Genomic DNA, 18476 nt, shown 5'->3' on the forward strand with positions numbered 1-18476 from the left:
ATTAATTTTTTAACAAAAGAGTTAAATTTGTAACCAAATATTTAAGATTTTAACTCACAACGATGCATTTTTAATCCATCAAAATAGTTGAATTTTAGACCAAAAAATATGACTCTTCAACAAATTAATTACATTTTTAACAAAATACTTGAACTTTTAACAACAACAAGAAAATGAATTGTCGACCAAAAAAGAGGATTTTGCGAGAAAATATTTTCATTTCAATAAATTAATTAAACTTTCAACAAATTAATAAAAAATTTTACAATTTGAATTTTAAGTTGAGTTGAATTTTAAAGCAAAAAAAAAAAACATTTCTTAAAGGGAAAGTTGAATTTTCAACAAAAAATCTAATTTTCACCTAAAAAGGTGACTTTTTAACAAAATAGATTAATTTTCAAGAAATGAATTGAATGTTTTTTAAATAAATTAATTTTAAAAAGGTGACTAAATTTTTAACAAATTAATTAATTTTTTAACAAAATAATTCAATTTTTATCTTACAACGATGCATTTTGAATCCATCAAAATAGTTGAATTTTCGACAACAACAAAAATTACTTTTCAACAAAACAGTTTAATTTAAAAAAAAATTGAATTTTCAACAAATCAGTTAAATTTTTAACAAATGACAAAATAGTTCAGATTTAAGCCAAAAGGTATGCATTTTTCACCAAACTGTTGAATTTTCAACTGAAAAGAATGTACTTTCAACCAAAAAATATTAACTTAGAAAATTGGAAATTTTGCTTAGAAAATAAAGTTGATTTTCAACAGTACACTTTTTTCCATTTATATTAATCCAAAACCAAAATTTAAAATATAATTCAAATATCCAATATTCAAATATAATATCGTTTTTTCAACATTTAAAACTTTTCCCGCCTGAATATTCGAATCTTTCGAAAGTTTCCAAAGTTTCGTGAAACTTAACAACTCTACTGGCAACTTGGAAAGTGATAAAATTTCGGGTCGGGTTTCGGATAATTTCGGATTGAAATTTTTCGAGGGCGAATTGCGAGTTGTTTTGCGTCATTTTGCGTTTGCGCCGCGGGTAGTGAAAACGAGAGTCAAGTCGATAAATGTCAATACTTACAAGGGCCTTGTTATTTAAAAATACGTGATGTCGTAGAAACGGGAAAGGAAGGAAGGCCGGAAAGAATAGTAGTGCGAGTAGTTATTAGATTATGAAAAAGGCTAGTAAGCATCGTCCGGGTGTGGGTAACATTTCGACTGTGTGCTTCTCGGACGTCAAGAGGGAGAAAGGGGAAACTCGAGAAAGCACTCGAGAAAATCTCTCGCATTTTTACATGAAGGAGCAAGACATCCCCGAGTACCTGGAGGGTTGTGGACTCACAACTTGTACCGCCGGCGAGATGCCCGAGGCAGTCGAGGTCCTCCGGGACTCCAAGGAACACCACCACAAGGAGAAGAAACTCTCCTCGGCTTCCTTGTCCACCTCGGACACCAAGAAGACGGTCACTGTCAAACATCCCGAGTCCAACAAACCCAAACCGACTGCCAAAAAAGGCAAACCTATTCAGGTAAAATTTTTAAATTCAAAACATTCTCACATTGACACTCTTTGACACTTTTTTTGAGCGATGACACCACTTTAATTGATACTATTTCGAAAACACGATTATGGATTAAGGAACTAGTTCAAATTTAACTAAGTAGTTGAATTTTCAAGAAAAAAAGGATGAATCATCATCAATGTATTCAATAGACTAAGAAAAATATTTTCATTGCAAATAAAAAACAGTTGAATAAAAAGAAACGAATTTTGAACAAACTAGTTGAATGCTTAACGTCAGGCATATTTTTAACCAAAAAGATGAATTTGCAACCAAAGAAGATTAATTTTCTACCATAAAATTTGAATTATAAATAAAATACATCAATTTTAAGGAAATAGTTCAAATTTTCAACCGAGAAGATTAATCTTCTATCAGAATTTTCAGTAAATTACATAGATTTTTAACAAAATAGTTGAATTTTGTGCCGAAAAAATATGGATTCTCCACAAAATATATAAATTTTAACCAAATACTTGGATTTTCAATCAAACAGATTAATTTTGTACCCAAAAATATGAATTCTCAATCAAATATTTTAACCAAGTAGTTGAATTTTTAACCACAAAGAATAATTTTCTTTTATAAAAAGTTGAATTCTCAACAAAATATTTGTAAATTTTAAACAAATAGTTGAATTTTCAACGAGAAAGTTTATTTTTATACCAGAAAAGAAGAGTTTGCAACCAAATAATTAAATTTTTCACCAGATTATAGAATTTTCGAGCCGAAAATAAAAATTTTCTACAAAACAGTTCAATTTTCTGCCAACAATATTAAATTTCTACCCAAACTTTTGATTTCTCAACAAAAAACATCAATTTAAACCAATTAATTAATTAATTAAATGATCCATTTGAACAAAAAACATCAATTTTATTTTTTAACATCAATTTTTTAATTTTAATTTCAACCAAATAATTGATTTCTCAACCAAAAGATTAATTTTTTGACAAAAAAGTGAAATGCTCAACAAAATATGTGTAAATTTTAACCAAATAGTTGAATTTTTACGAGATTGTGGCATTTTCAGGGCGAAAATACGAATTTTCTACAAAGCAGTTTAATTTTCCCCTAACAAGATGAATTTTCAACCAAAAAGATTAATTTTCGTCCAAAAAATTTTATTTTTAGACAAAAGCATCAATTTTAACCATATAGTCGAATTTGCAACGAAGACAATTAATTTTCTACCAAAAATTTGATTTATAAACAAAATACATAAATTTTAACCAAATAGTTGAAATTTCAAATCAATTTTCAACCGGAGAGTTTAGTTTTCTACCAAAAAATAGGAATTTGCAACGAAATAGTTCATTTTCTGACCAGATTGTGGAATTTTAGAGCCTAAAATACAAATTTTCTACCAACAAGATGAATTTTAAACAAGAAGATTAATTTTCTACCGAGAAACTTGATTTCTCAACAAAAAAATCAATTTTAACCAATTAATCAATTAATTAATTGATTATTTAATTAATCAATTGTTAAAAAACATCAATTTTATTTTTTTAAATTTGTTTTCAACCAAAAAGATTAATTTTCCACCAAAAAAGATTAATTCTCAACAAATGATATCAATTTTAACCAAATAATTGAATTTTCTATCCAAAAATTTGATTTCTTAACAGAAAACATCAAATTTAACCAAGTAATTGATTTCTCAAGCAAAAAGATTAATTTTTTGACAAAAAAGTTAAATTCTCCACAAAATATGTGTAAATTTTAACCAAATAGTTGAATTTTCAACCGGAAAGTTTATTTTTATACCTGAAAAGATAAGTTTGCAACCACATAGTTTAATTTTTCACGAGATTGTGGCATTTTCTACTAATTTTCTACAAAAAAGTTTAATTTTCCGCCAACAAGATGAATTTTCAACCAAGAAGATTAATTTTCTTCCAAAAAGCTTAATTTTTCACCAAAAAACTTAAATTATCAACAAAATATGTGTAAATTTCAACCAAATAGTTGAATTTTCAACCAAAAAAAATTAACTTTCTTACAAAACTTTGATTTCTCAACAAATTACATCAATTTTAACCAAATAGTTGAAATTTCAAAACAATGATCATATTTTTCTATCTGAAACGATTGAATCTCAACGAAATACATCAATTTTAACCCTATACTTGAATTTTCAACCAGAAAGTTTAGTTTTCTACCAGAAAAGAAGAATTTTCAATGAAATATTTGATTTCTGACCAGATTGTGGAATTTTCGAGTTGAAAATACGAATTTTCTACAAAATAGTTGAATTTTCCACCAACAAGACGAATTTCCAAACAAGAAGATTAATTTTCTCCTAAAAAACTTAATTGCTCAACAAAAAAAAAAACTCAATTTTAACCAATTAATCAATTACTTAATTGATTAATTAATTAATCCTTTTGAACAAAAAACATCAATTTTATTTTTAAACGTCAAATTTTTTATTTTAATTTTAATAATTTTTTTTTTATTTTCAACCTAATAGTTGAATTGTTCACCAGATTGTGGAATTTTTAGCCGAAAATATATTTTTCCTACAAAACACTTTCATTTTTCACCAACAAGATGAATTTTCAACTAATAAGATTAATTTTATTTCAAAAAATTGATTTTCTCACCAGATTGTGAAATTTTTGAGCCAAAAAGATGACTTTTCTACAATACAGTTGAATTTTCTACCAACAAGATGAATTTTCAACCAAGAAGATAAATTTTTTACCCAAAAATTTGATTTCTCAACAGAAAACATAAATTTTAACCAAATAATTGATATCTCAACCAAAAAGATTAATTTTTTGACAAAAAAGTTAAATTCTCAACAAAATATGTGTAAATTTTAACGAAATAGTTGAATTTTCAACCAGAAAGTTTATTTTTATATCAGAAAAGAAGAGTTTGTAACCAAACAGTTGAATTTTCTACCAACAAAAAACATCAATTTGAACCAATTCATTAATTAATACATTTTAACAAAAAACATCAATTTTTTAATTTTAATTTTAACCAAATAATTGATTTCTCAACCAAAAAGATTAATTTTTTTACAAAAAAGGGAAATTCTCAACAAAATTTGTGTAAATTTTAACTAAATAGTTGAATTTTTCACGAAATTGTGGCATTTTTAGGGCGAAAATACCAATTTTCTACAAAACAGTTGAATTTTTCAGTTTGTGTTTGATTTAAAAAAAAAACATCAATTTTAACCGTATAGTCGAATTTTCAACCAAAAAATTAATTTTCTACCAAAAATTTGATTTTTCAACAAAATACATAAATTTTAACCAAATAGTTGAAATTTAAAAACAATGATCATATTTTTATATCTGAAATGATTAAATCTCAACAAAATATACCCATTTTAACCTAATGCTTGATATTTCAACCAGAACGTTAAGTTTTCTACCAGAAAAGAAGAATTTTCAATGAAATAGGTGATTTTCCGACCAGATTGTGAAATTTTCGAGCCGAAAATACGAATTTTCTACCAAGAAACCTGATTTCTCAACAAAAACATTAACTTTAATCAAATAATCAATTAATTAATTGATTAATTAATTAATTCATTTGAGCAAAAAACATCAATTTTATTTTTTAACATTAAGTTTTTTATTTTATATTTAACCAAAAAGATTAATTTTCCACCAAAAAAGATGAATTCTAAACTAATAAAATTAATTTTATTTTTAAAAAATTGATTTTCTCACCAGATTGTGGAATTTTTTACCCAAAAATTTGATTTCTCAACAGAAAACATAAATTTTAGCCAAATAATTGAAGAAAGTTTATTTTTGTACCAGAAAAGAAGTTTGCTACCAAATAGTTGAATTTTTCTCAATATTGTGGCATTTTCGTGGCGAAAATACAAATTTTCTACAAAACAGTTAAATTTTCCGCCAACAAGAAGAATTTTCAACCAAGAAGATTAATTTTATTCCAAAAAATTTTATTTCTTAACAAAAAGCATACATTTTAACCATATAGTTGAATTTTCAACCAAAAAGATTAATTTTCTACCAAAAATTTGATTTTTCAATCAAATACATAAATTTTAACCAAATAGTTGAAATTTCAAAACAATTATAATAATTTTCTACCAGAGCCGATTAAATCTCAACGAAACATATCAATTTTAACCAAATACTTGAATTCTCAATCAGAAAGTTTAGTTTTCTACTAGAAAAGAAGAACGTTAATCGAAGAGTGGAATTTTCAACCACATAGTTTCAATTTTTTCCAAAGAAAGATAAATTATCAACAAAATACATCAATTTTAACCAAATAGTTGAATTTGCAACCAAGAAAATTAATTTTTTACTCGAAAAAAAAAATTTTAACCAAAAAATTGAACTTTTTACCAGATTGTGGAATTTTCGAGTCGAAAATACGAATTTTCTGCATAACAGTTTAATTTTCGACCCACAAGATGAATTTTCAACGAAGAAGATTAATTTTCTACCAAAAAATTTGATTTCTCAACAAAATGCATATATTTTCATTAATAATTGAATGTGCAATCCAGAAGATTAATCGTTTACCACAAAATACAAATTTGCAACAAATTATCTAAATTTTCTACTAAACAGTTTAAATAGCAGATGTGATATTAGTTCAAATTTTATTTGATTAATTTTTCTTTATATATTTTGTTAAAAATCAGTATTTTCTGGTAGAAAATTAATCTTCCTGGTTGAAAATTCATCTTTTGGGTTGAAAATTAACCTGTATTACATGAAAGGTTAAACTTTCTTTGATTATTTCATCTTTCTTAGATGAAATGAAATTATATTTTTGGCTAAGAATTCATCTTTTTGGTTAAAAATGTAATTATTTCGTTAAAAAAATTATCCTTTTTGGTAGAAAATTAATCTTCTTGTTAGAAATTTCATCAACGTGTAAGTTTTGTTATTCTTTTTTTCAAGTTTCAAGAGATTTCAAATCAAATTTAAGAGTTTTTTTTTATTTTTTTAATTCCAAGGAATTTTTCAAAGTTTTAAAATCTTTTAAGGAATTTCAAAAGATTTCAAAGGATAGTAAATATTTTAAAGTATTTAAACTATTCAAGATTTTAAAGATTTTAGACTATTTTAATAAATTCAAAGGATTTATCAAGAGCTTTATAACGTTTCAAGAGATTTAAAAAAAAAATGTCTAAAGGTTTGAAATATTTTAAGGTATTTTGAAAGATTTCAATCATTTATAATAGATTACAATAATTTTAAAGTATTTAAAAGCTTTTGAGAGATGTTAAGAGTGTTTTAAAATTTTTTTACATTTTTAAAAAGTTTGCAGGGATTTCAAATAATTTCAAAGGATTTTTAATATTTTAGGCCATTTCCAAAAATTCCAGGAAATTTTTAATAACTTTCAATAATTTGAATGGATTTTAAATAATTTAAAAAATTGTAGGGTACTTTTAAACATTTCAAGGAATTCTCAAGAGCCTTTTCGAGAGTTTAAAGAGATTTCAAAGGATTTTAAATATTTTAGGATATTTTGAGAGATTCCAAGAAATTGTTAATACATTGCAATAAATTAGAAGGGATTTTAAATTGTAATTTTTAAATTTTTAGGCTATTTTAAAAAAATTAAAAGAAATTATCAAGAGCTTTATAACGTTTCAAGAGATTTTAAAAGATTTCTAAATATTTGAAAGATTTTAGGGTATTTTTGAAAATTTCAAGGAATTTTTAAGAGCTTGAAAAAGCTTCAAATCTTTCAAAGAATTTTAAATATTTTAGGATTTTTTAGAGATTCCAAGAAATTATTAATACATTTCAATAATTAGAAGGGATTTTAGATTGTAATTTAAAAGATTCCAGGCTATTTGAAAATTTTTAATGAATTATCAAGAGCTTTATAACGTTTCAAGAGATTAAAAAAAAAAAAATTTCTAAAGATTTGAAATATTTTAAGGTATTTTAAAAGATTTGAATAATTTTTAATATATTTCAGTAATTTTAAAGTATTTAAAAGTTTTACAAAGATTTTACGTTATTTTAAAAAAATTGAAGGAATTTTTTTAAGTTTAAAAAAGTTTCAAGGCATTTCAAATATTTTCAAAAATATTATAGGTAATTTTAAAAGATTCCAAGAAATTTTTAATAGATTTCAATCATTTGAATGGATTTTAAATCATTTAAAGAAATGTAGGCTATTTTTAAACATTTCAAGGAATTCTCAAGACCTTTATAACGTTTTAAGAGATTTAAAAAGATTTCAAAGGATTTGAAATATTTTAAGGTATTTTGTAAGATCTCAAGAATTTTAAGGTATTTAAAATCATTTAAAACATTTTAGGGTATTTTAAAATTTTTTAAGGATTTTTTAAGATTTTTAAATATTTTAGGATATTTAAAACTATTCCGAGAAATTGTTAATAGATTTCGATAATTTAAATGGATTTTAAAGTATTAAAATTTTTTTTAACATTTCAAGGAATCTTCAAGAGTTGTATAAAGTTTCAAAAGGTTCCAAGAAATTTTTAAGAGATTTTAATCAATTGAAGAGATTTTGGATTGTAATTTAATAGATTTTAGGGTATTTTAAAAATTTTTAAAGAATCTTATTGGTTGAAAATTCAACTCTTGTTAAAAATTCCTCTTTTTGGTTTGATAATTCATCTCCTTTGGTAGAAACCTCACCTTTTTTTATTACAAATGCAAATATATTTTAAATTGAAATCAGAAATATGTTATCTATACGTCATAAGAATTTATTCCTCTATTTTCTTGAAAAATCACCAAATTTTCTCTCTTGTGAGAGAATTTTTGCCTGTGAAGTCTGAAAATATTTTAATTTCTAGGAGGGATTCGAACGAAATTAAGAGGCATTTTCTGATATTTTTCAATTATTTCTCTAAATTTAATATAATGCATCGATAAACTATGCTAAGTATGACAAATTACTAAAAAAATGACACAGCTACGGAGGCAAATTGTCAAGATTGTGTTTCTTCAAAGTTCTATGTCGAAAGAAACAAAAAATAACGTAACGAAAGTTTCGTTACGTCCCTTTTCGTTCTTTTTTGTATAAAATATGATTACCACCAAACTCATTATATTTTGATATTTTTTTTAGACTGAGCTTAGTTTTTAGCCAAATCCCTTTAAATTTATCGAAATAATTGGAAAATATCCAAAAATACCCCTCTTAATTTCGTTTGAATCCCTGATTTCTAGATGAATAACTAATTTTAGTTTCCTGCAGGCTGATTTGGACGTGTCAAAGGAATTTGTGAGGTGTCGAGACGAGTGTGTAACACGTCTCGATTTGAGCAAATCGAGCATCACGCAACTTCCAAGTACAGTTCGTGATCTGACGCACTTGGTCGAGTTTTACCTCTACGGCAACAAGCTAGTGACCCTCCCTCAGGAAATAGGATGCCTCAGCAACCTGAAGATTCTCGCTCTCAACGAGAATTCGCTCACGAGTCTTCCAGACTCTCTGGAAAACTTGAAGTCCCTGAAGGTCCTCGATCTCAGGCATAATAAGCTCAGCGAAATTCCGGATGTCGTTTACAAACTCACGTCTCTCACGACACTTTTTCTTCGATTTAATCGCGTCAGATACGTGAGCGACAGCATACGAAATCTGACCAATCTGACGATGCTCAGTCTGAGAGAAAATAAAATCAAGGAGCTACCAGCTGGAATTGGAAAACTCGTGAATTTGATAACTTTTGATGTGTCGCACAATCACCTTGAACATCTGCCCGAAGAGATTGGAAATTGCGTCCAACTTTCCACCCTCGATCTGCAGCACAATGAGCTCCTCGACATCCCCGAGACGATCGGCAATCTCAACTTGGTGTCGAGACTTGGGCTGAGGTGAATTTAAAGAAATTTATTTTAATTATTAAGTATTGCTATAGGGTAAAAATATCTAAAGTGTGCCACTTTTAAAATCGATAGTTCTATTTTCAATCAATTTATACAGTTTTCAATTCGTTTTTATACCAACACAACTCCTCTAAATTATTTTTGCAACAAATTTATTTTGTTTTAAAGTTATTAACAATCAAAGTTCTTGATAATTTTTTTTTTTCAAAAATGGAAATGCCCTAAAATCTTTAAAATCTTTTGGAATCTCTTGAAACTTTGAAAAGAAAATGAGGATTATTGGAAATTTAAAAAAATATTTTAAATGCTTTATCATCTCTTGAAACTTCATAAAATTTAATGAGATTTTTTTTAATGTTTAAAAATACCCTAAAATCTATTAAAAATTTCTTGGAATCACTTAATGTACCTGCAGATAAAAAAAATACAATACTATCAGACTTTTAAAAAATTCCTTTGAAATCCCTTGGAAATTACTGAAATCTATTAAAAGTTCCTTGGAATCTTTTAAAATAGCCTAAAATATTTTTAATTCTTTGAAATCTTTTGAAATTTCTTGAAACTTTTTAAAGCTCTTTGAAACTCCTTGAAATTTGGTAATATACCCTAAATTATTTTTAATTCTTTGGCATGCTTTCATATTAAATACCCCTAAAATATTTCAAATCATTTGCAATCTTTTAAAATCCCTTGAAACATTTTAAGGCTCTTTAAAATTCCTTGATATTGGAATCTTCTAAAATGAACTAAAATATTTGGAAATTTAAAATATACCCTAAAATCTTTTAAATTACAATTGAAATTCCTTCAAATTATTAAAATATATTAAAAATTTATTGGTATCTTTTAAAAATACCATAAAATATTTCAAATCCTTTGAAATTTCTTGAAACTTTATAAAGCTCTTAAGAATTCCTTGAAATATTTCATAATATCCTACAATTTCTTTATGATCTAAAATCCCTTCAAACTATTTAATTGTATTTAAAATTCTTAAAATTTTTTCAAATATCCTAAAATATTTCAAATGCTTTAAAACGTTTGTAAAAATCTTAAAAATTCCTTGCAATTTTATAAGATACCCTAAAATCATTAAAAAATCCTTTGAAATCCCTTTAAATTACTGAAATATACTAAAAATTTCTTGAAATCTTTTAAAATTTTTTGGAGTCTCATAAAACACCCTAATAAAATATTTGATCTTTTAAAATATTCTCTTGAGAATTCCTTAAAACATTTCAATATACTCAACCATTTTTTAAATTATCTAAAATCCCTTCAAATTACTGAAATGTATTCAAAAAAATTTTGGAATCTTTTTAAAAATGTCTTAAAACATTTAAAATCCTTAAAAATCTCTTCAAATTAAAATAAAAACAAAATATTGAAATCTATTAAAAATTTTGTTGAATATTTTTAAATATTTTAAATTCTTTGAAACTTCTTGAAATATTATGGAGTTTTTATGAATTCCTGAAAAATGTTAAAATACCCTAAAATTTTTGTAATTGTTTAAAATTCCTTCAAATTATTGAAACAATTAAAAAATATCTTGGAATCTTGTAAAGTAGCCTTGATATTGGAATCTTCTAAAATGAACTAAAATATTTTACGACCTATTAATTATTTTAAATGCTTTATCATCTCTTGAAACTTCATGAAATATATTTTTTTGTATATTTCAAAAACACCAGAAAATCATTTAAATTACAATTTAAAATTACTTTAAATTATTAAAATCTATTTAAAATTTCTTGGAATATTTTAAAATACCATAAAATATTTCGAATCCTTTGAAATCTCTTGAAACTTTATAAAGCTCTTAAGAATTCCTTGACATATTTAATGATATCCTACAATTTTTTTAATGATCTAAAATCCCTTCAAAGTATTGAAATCTATTTAACAATTCTTGGAATATTTTAAAATATCCTAAAATATATAAAATCCTTTGAACCCCTTCAAATTATTAAAACCTATTATAAATTTGTTGGAATCTTTTAAAATACCATAACATATTTTAAATCCCTTGAACCGTTTTTTAAATTCTTTAAAATTTCTTTAAAAATTATTGAAATTTATTAAAAATTCCTTAGAATCTCTTAATACACCTGCAGATAAAAAAAATTACAATACTATCAGACTTTTAAAAAATTCCTTTGAAATCCCTTGGAAATTACTGAAATCTATTAAAAGTTCCTTGGAATCTTTTAAAATAGCCTAAAATATTTTTAATTCTTTGAAATCTTTTGAACTTCCTTTAAACTTTTTAAAGCTCTTGAGATTTCCTTGAAATTCTGTAAAATAGCCTAAATTATTATAAATTCTTCGGCATCCTTTCATATTACTGGAATATATTTTTTTAAACTTATATTCTTTTAAATAACCCTAAAATATTTCGAATCTTTTGCCATTTTTGAACTACTTTGAAATTTTTTAAGGCTCTTTAAAATTCTATGGTATTGGAATCTTCTAAAATGAATTAAAATATTTGAAAATTTTAAAAATATCCTAAAATCTTTTAAATTACAATTGGAAATCCCTTCAAATTATTAAAATATATTAAAAATTTCATGGAATCTTTTAAAATACCATAAAAGATTAAAAATATTTTGAAATCTCTTGAAATTTTATAAAGCTCTTAAGAATTCCTTGAAATATTTCATAATGCCCTCAAAAATTCCTTGAAATAAAAAAAAATCTTTTAAAATATTTAAAATCCATTGAAATCTATTCAAATTTTATAAAGCTCTTGAGAATTCCTTGAAGTATTTCAAAATACCCTACAATTTTTAAAATGATCTAAAATCCCTTCAAAGTATTTAAATCTATTAAAGAATTTTTGGAATCTTTTTTAAAATGTCCTAGAACATTTAAAATCCTTTGAACCTTTTTAAAAATCTTAAAAATTCCTTAAAATTTTTTTTGAGATACCATAAAATCTTTAAAATCCTTAAAAATTCCTTCAAATGACTGAAATCTATTAGAAATTCCTTGGAATCTTTTAAAATAGCCCGAAATATTTCAAATCTTTTTAAATCTTTTGACCTCCGTTGAAACTTTTTAAAGCTCTTGAAAATTCCTTGAAAATTGTTAAAATAACCTACAATTTTTCAAATTTTTTTATATCTTTTGAAATCCCTTGAAAGCTGCTAAAGTTCTTGATTATGTTTTTTTTGTCTAATTCAAAGTTTTGATGTTAAAAAAAGCCTTACAGTCACGTTTAAGCACTTTTTTTTCTTGAATCCCTTTTTAGAAACTTTTTTAGGATAAAGTCACTATAGTCACTTTTCTGAAATAAAAATATCAGTTTAGTCATTTTAAAAAAAATAAATTAACTTGCTTTTCTTCTGAAATATTTGACGGTATTTTCACAGATTACAAGAAATTTTAAATAGATTTTAATAATTTGAAGGGATTCCAAATGATGTTTATAAATTTTAGGGTATTTTTTTTTTTAATTCTAAGGAATTTTCTAGAACTTTATCAATTTTAAAGGGATTTCGAAAGATATAAAAGTCTTTGAAAAATTGTAGGCTATTTTAAGAAAGTCTAATGAATTTTCAAGAACTTTAGAAATGTTTAAGATTTAATATTTTTAATTTTTAATATTTGGAAAATTGTAGGGTATTTTAAAATTTTTCTAGGAATTTTTAATTGATTTCAGTAATTTAATGGGATTTCAAAGGATTTAAAATATTTTAGGGTATTTTTAAAAATGCCAAGGAATTTTAAAGAGCATTAAAACTTTTTAAGGGACTTTAAAGGATTTTAAATATTTTAAGATATTTTAAAAGATTTCAAAGATTTTTTAATAGGTTTAAATAATTTTAAGGTATTTTAAAGCATTTGTAAGATGTTAGGATATTTAAAAAATTTTCCAGGAATTTTCAAGAGTCTTATTAAGTTTCAAAAGAGAATTCCAATAAAAATGTCAGATTTTAAGTTATTTTTTAAAATTCTAAGGAATTTTAAAGAGCATTAAATTTTTTTAAATGATTTCAAACGATTGCAAAGGATTTGAAATATTTTAAGGTATTTTAAAATATTCTAATAAATTGTAAATATATTTCAATAATTTTAAAGTATTTTAAAGCATTTGTAAGATTTTAGGGTATTACAACAATTTTCCAGGAATTTTCAAGAGCCTTATTAAGTTTCAAAAGAGAATTCCAATAAAAATTTCAAGTGATTTCGAGAGATTGGAAATATTTTAAGGTATTTTATTTAAAAGGTTCCAAAGATTTTTAAATATATTTCAATAATTTAAAAGGATTTTAAAGAATTTAGGGTATTTACAAGAAATTAAGGAATTTTCAAGAGCTTTCGAAAGTTTAAATCGAGTTCGAATGATTTCAAAGAATTTTAAATATTTGAAGGTATTTTTAAGCATTTGAAACATTTTACGGTATTTTTTTTAACTTCCAGGAACTCTCAAGAGCTTTAAATGTTAACATTTTAGGGCATTTTTTAAAATTCCAAAAAATTGTAAAGAGCCTTAAAAAATTTGAAGTTATTTCAAAAGTTTGCAATTGATTTGAAATATGTTAATATTTAAAAAAAAGGAATATTTTAAGGTATTCTAGGAATTTAGGGTATTTAAAACAAATTGCAAGGAATTTTTAAGATTTTCTTGAATTCTTTTGGAATATTTTACGGTATTTCCAAAACTAACAAGAAATTTTAAATAGATTTCAATCATTTGAAGGGATTCCAAATGATTTTTAACGATTTTAGGGTATTTTAAAAAATTCTAATGAATTTTAATGAGCACTTTCAAGAGCATTAAAAAGTTGCCAGGAATTTGGAAAGATTTAAAAGGATTTGAAATATTTAAAGGTATTTTAAAGCATTTGAAAGATTTAAGTTATTTTTTCAAATTTCAAGGAATTCTGAAGATCTTTGAATCAAGTGATTTCAAAAGATTGTTAAAAATTTGATATATTTGAAGGGGAAAAAAAGTAATTAAAAAAATTTCAACGAATTTTCAAAACCCTTAAAAATTTCCAATGGAGTTCAAAGTATTTCAAAGGATTTTTAATATTTTAGGGCATTTTAAAAGATTCCAAGGATTTACAAATATATTTCAATTTTTGAAGGGATTTCAAAGGATTTAAAATATTTGAAGGTATTTTTGAAGATTACAAGAAAATTTTAATAGATTTGAATAATTTGAAGGAATTTTAAATAGTTTAAGAAATTTTACGGTATTTTTAAACATTTTAAGGAATTCTCGAGAGCTTTATAAAGTTTCAAGAGTTTTTAAATGTATTAGGATATTTTTTTTAATTTCATGGAATTCTCATTCGCTTTTACAAAGTTTCAAGAGATTCCAAAAGATTTCAAAGATTTTAGGATATTTGTTAAAATCGAAGGAATTGAATTTTTTTTAAAGTTGGAAGGGACTTTAAAAGATACTAAAACATGTAAAATGTTTTAATGTATTTTAAAAGATTCAAATAAATTTTTAATATATCCCAATAATTTTAAGGAATTCAAAGGAATATTAAAGATTTTATGAGAATTTTAAAAATACTGAAGAATTTTAAACAGCCTTAAAAAGTTCCAAGGGATTTCAAAGGATTGTAATTGATTAATAATATTGTAGTGTTATTTAAAAGATTCAAAGAAATTTTAAATATATTCTAATCTTTTGAAGGGATTCCAAAGAATCAATTATTCTAAGGAATTTTAAACCTTTCATAATATTTTAATAAATTTTCCAATATTACTAAAAATTTTGTCAGATATAATTTCGCGAAATTTTATGACATTTTAATGGATTTCAAAAATAATATTTTTTATTATTCGGGGTTTCTATAAGTCCCTGGAAGGCCTGGAAAAGTCTTTGAATTCTGAAATAGTGATAGAAGCCCTGGAAAAATTAGGGAATTTAGAAAAAGGAATGGATTTTTTTATTTGGGTCTACTTTGAAGTTTTAATATTTAAAAAATTAGGGATTTTTGGGGGAAAAATGAAAAAAGTCTGTTCTCAAATCACTTTTTATTCACTTTTTAGTCACGTTTCTTGGATAAAGTTCACTATAGTCACTTTTTGAAATAAAAAGATAATTTTAGTCATTTTTCTTTCAATAAATTAAGGCAGGGGTTAAGCATTATTCAATTCAGGTCCATAATTTCTAAACTGTCTTGAATTCGTTTGGAATATTTAACGGTATTTTTAAAGATAACAAGAAATTTTAAATAGATTTCAATAATTTGAAGTGATTCCAAATGATTCTTAAAGATTGTAGGGTAGTTTTGAAAATTCTAATGAATTTTCAAGCACTTTCGGAAGTTGCAATTAATTTAAAAAGATATAAAAGGATTTGGAAAATTATAGGGTATTTTTAAAAATTCCAAGGAATTTTAAAGAGTATTTTCAAGAGCATTTAAAAGTTCCAAGGGATTTCAAAAGGTTTCAAAGGATTTGAAAATATTTAAAATAATGTTTAATGGATTTCAATAAATTGAAGGCATTTTAAAGCATTTGAAAGGTTTTAGGGTATTTTAAAAATGTTGAAGAGCCTTATTAAGTTAAAAAGAGAATTACAAAGAAAATTTAAGATTTTAGGGTATTATTTAAAATTCTAAAGAATTATAGAGGTTTAAAAATTTTCAAAATATTTCAAAAGATTGCAAAGGATTTAAAATATTTTACGGTATTTTAAAAGATCTTAAATATATTTCATTAATTTGAAGGGAATTTAAATAATTACAAAATTTTTAGTGTATTTTTTAAAATTTCCAAGAATCCTCAAGAGCTTAATAAAGTTTCAAGAGATTTCAAAGGATATAACTATTTATGAATATTTTAAAAGATTCTAAAAGATTTTTGACATATTTCAATATTTACCAAATATTAAAAAAAATTTCAAGGAATTTTCAAAATCATCAAGAAATTTCAAGGGATTTTAAATATTTTAGGATATTTAAAAATATTCCAAGAAATTTTTAATAGATTTCAATAATTTGAAGGTATTTTAAATAATTAATGAAAATTGAGGGTATTTTAAAAAATTTGCACGAATTCTTAAGAGCTTTATATTGTTCCAAGAGATTTCAAAGGATGTAAAATATTTTAGAATATTTTTAAAGGCTCCAAAAATTTGTAATAGATTTTTATTTTTTTGCAGATATTTTGAAGGATTTGAAAGATTGTAGGGTATTTTTAAAAATTCCAAAGAATTTTCGAGAGCATTGCAAAATTTAAAGGGATTTCAAAGGTTTTAAATATTTTAGTAGGGTATTTTAAGAGATTCAAAGGAATTTTAATAGATTTCAGTCATTTTCAGGGATTTTAAAGGATTTTAAAGACTTTAGGGTATCCTAAAAATGTTCAAGGAATTTTTAAGATTTTTAAAAACGTTTCAAAGGATTTGATATATTTAAGGATATTTTAAAAGATTCCAAGAATTGTTAAATAGATTTCAATACTCTAAATGGATTTTAGATAATTAAAAAAAGTGTACGGTATTTTGAAATATTTCAAGAAATTCTCAAGAGCTTTATAATGTTTGAAGAGATTTCAAAGGATTTTAAATATTTCGAAAGATAAAACAAAATTTTATTAGATTTTAATATTTTGCATATATTTTAAAGAATTTTAAAGATTTTAGGGTATTTTTGAAAATTGCAAGGAATTTTCAAGCGCCTTAAAGAATTTCAAGGGATTTCAATAGATTTTAACTATTTTAGTAGGGTATATTAAGAGATTTGAAGGAATTTTTAGTAGATTTCAGTAATTTGAAAGGATATTGAAAGGGTTTTAAAGATTTTAGGGTATCTTAAAAAAAATTGTTAAGGAGTTTTTCAGATTTTTAAGAAGGTTCAAAGGATTTTAAATATTTTAGGAAATTTTAAAAGATTCTAAGAAATTTTTAATAGATTTCAGTAATTTGAAGGGATTTTAATATTTTATAGATTTTAGAGTATCTTACAAAATTGCAAGGAATTTGTAAGATTTTAAAAAACGGTTTAAAGTATTTTGAATATTTTAGGATATTTTAAAAGATTCCAAGAAAATTTAAATAAATTTTAATAATTTGAAGGAATTTTTAATTGTACTTTAAAAGATTTTAGGGTGTTTTAAAAATTTTCAAATATTTGTCAAATATATTAGTTCATTTTAGAAGATTCCAATGTCAAGGAATTTTAAAGAGCCTTAAAAAGTTTCAAGGGATTTGAAAGGATTGCAAAGGATTTGAAATATTTCAGGGTTATTTAAAAGATTCCAGCATTTTTAAAAATATATTTCAATGATATGAAAGGATTCTAGATTTTTAAAAAGAACTTAGGGTATTTTACCAAATTTCAAGGAATTTTCCAGAGCTTTAAAAAGTTTCAAGGGATGTGAAAAGATTGCAAAGGATTTGAAATATTTCAGGGTTGATAAAAAGAGATATTTCGGGTTTCACTCGTGTAAAAAACTACGAATTGTTTGCCGACGTTTCGTGAACATTGCAGTTCACATCTTCAGGGCTGACCTGAAACAAGTTTCAAGGGAATTGAAATCTCTTGAAACTTTACAAAGCTCTTAAGAATTCCTTGACATATTTCATAATATCCTACAATTTTTTTAATTTGAAATCTATTTCACAATTCTTGGAATCTTTTAAACTATCCTAAAATATTAAAAATTCTTTGAAATGTTTTAAAAAATTTTTTAAATCCCTTAATATTTTTTTAAGATACGATAAAATATTTAAAATCCTTCAAATTACTAAAATCTATTAAAAATTCCTTGGAGTATCTTAAAATATCCTACTAAAATATTGAAAATCTATTGATATCCCTTGAAATTCTTTAATGCCCTCGAAACTTGCTTGAAATTTTTTTAAATCTTTCAAATGATTTAATAAAATATATGCAAAATATTTAAATCTATTATAAATTTTGTTGAATCTATTAAAATATTTAAAATCCTTTGAAATTTCTTCAAACTTTATAAAGCTCTTGAAAATTCCTTGAAATTTTGCAAAATGCCCTAAATTCTTTTTAAAAATCTGGAATCCTTTCATATTATTGAAATATATTTTTAAACATTTTGGAATCTTTTAAATAAACCTAAA

At 23.9% G+C, this 18476-nt stretch overlaps 2 protein-coding genes across 2 annotated transcripts in view; one reads left to right on the plus strand and one right to left on the minus strand.

Annotated features, from left to right (window-relative positions):
• LOC117181369 (splicing factor U2af 38 kDa subunit-like) overlaps positions 1–1701 on the minus strand; it is a 13812-nt gene extending 12111 nt beyond the window's left edge. The window contains exon 1 of the mRNA XM_033373962.1: positions 1575–1701. The gene's annotated coding sequence lies outside the window, so the exon portion shown is untranslated. The remainder of the gene's footprint in view (positions 1–1574) is intronic.
• LOC117181360 (leucine-rich repeat protein soc-2 homolog) overlaps positions 1057–18476 on the plus strand; it is a 19323-nt gene continuing 1903 nt past the window's right edge. Inside the window, exons 1-2 of the mRNA XM_033373951.1 lie at positions 1057–1544; positions 8775–9394. Of these exons, the coding sequence (XP_033229842.1) occupies positions 1188–1544; positions 8775–9394 (977 nt within the window). The 5' untranslated portion in view covers positions 1057–1187. The remainder of the gene's footprint in view (positions 1545–8774; positions 9395–18476) is intronic.

Source organism: Belonocnema kinseyi, chromosome 10, assembly GCF_010883055.1.
Source record: "Belonocnema kinseyi isolate 2016_QV_RU_SX_M_011 chromosome 10, B_treatae_v1, whole genome shotgun sequence".
NCBI classification, from domain to species: Eukaryota; Metazoa; Arthropoda; class Insecta; order Hymenoptera; family Cynipidae; genus Belonocnema; species Belonocnema kinseyi.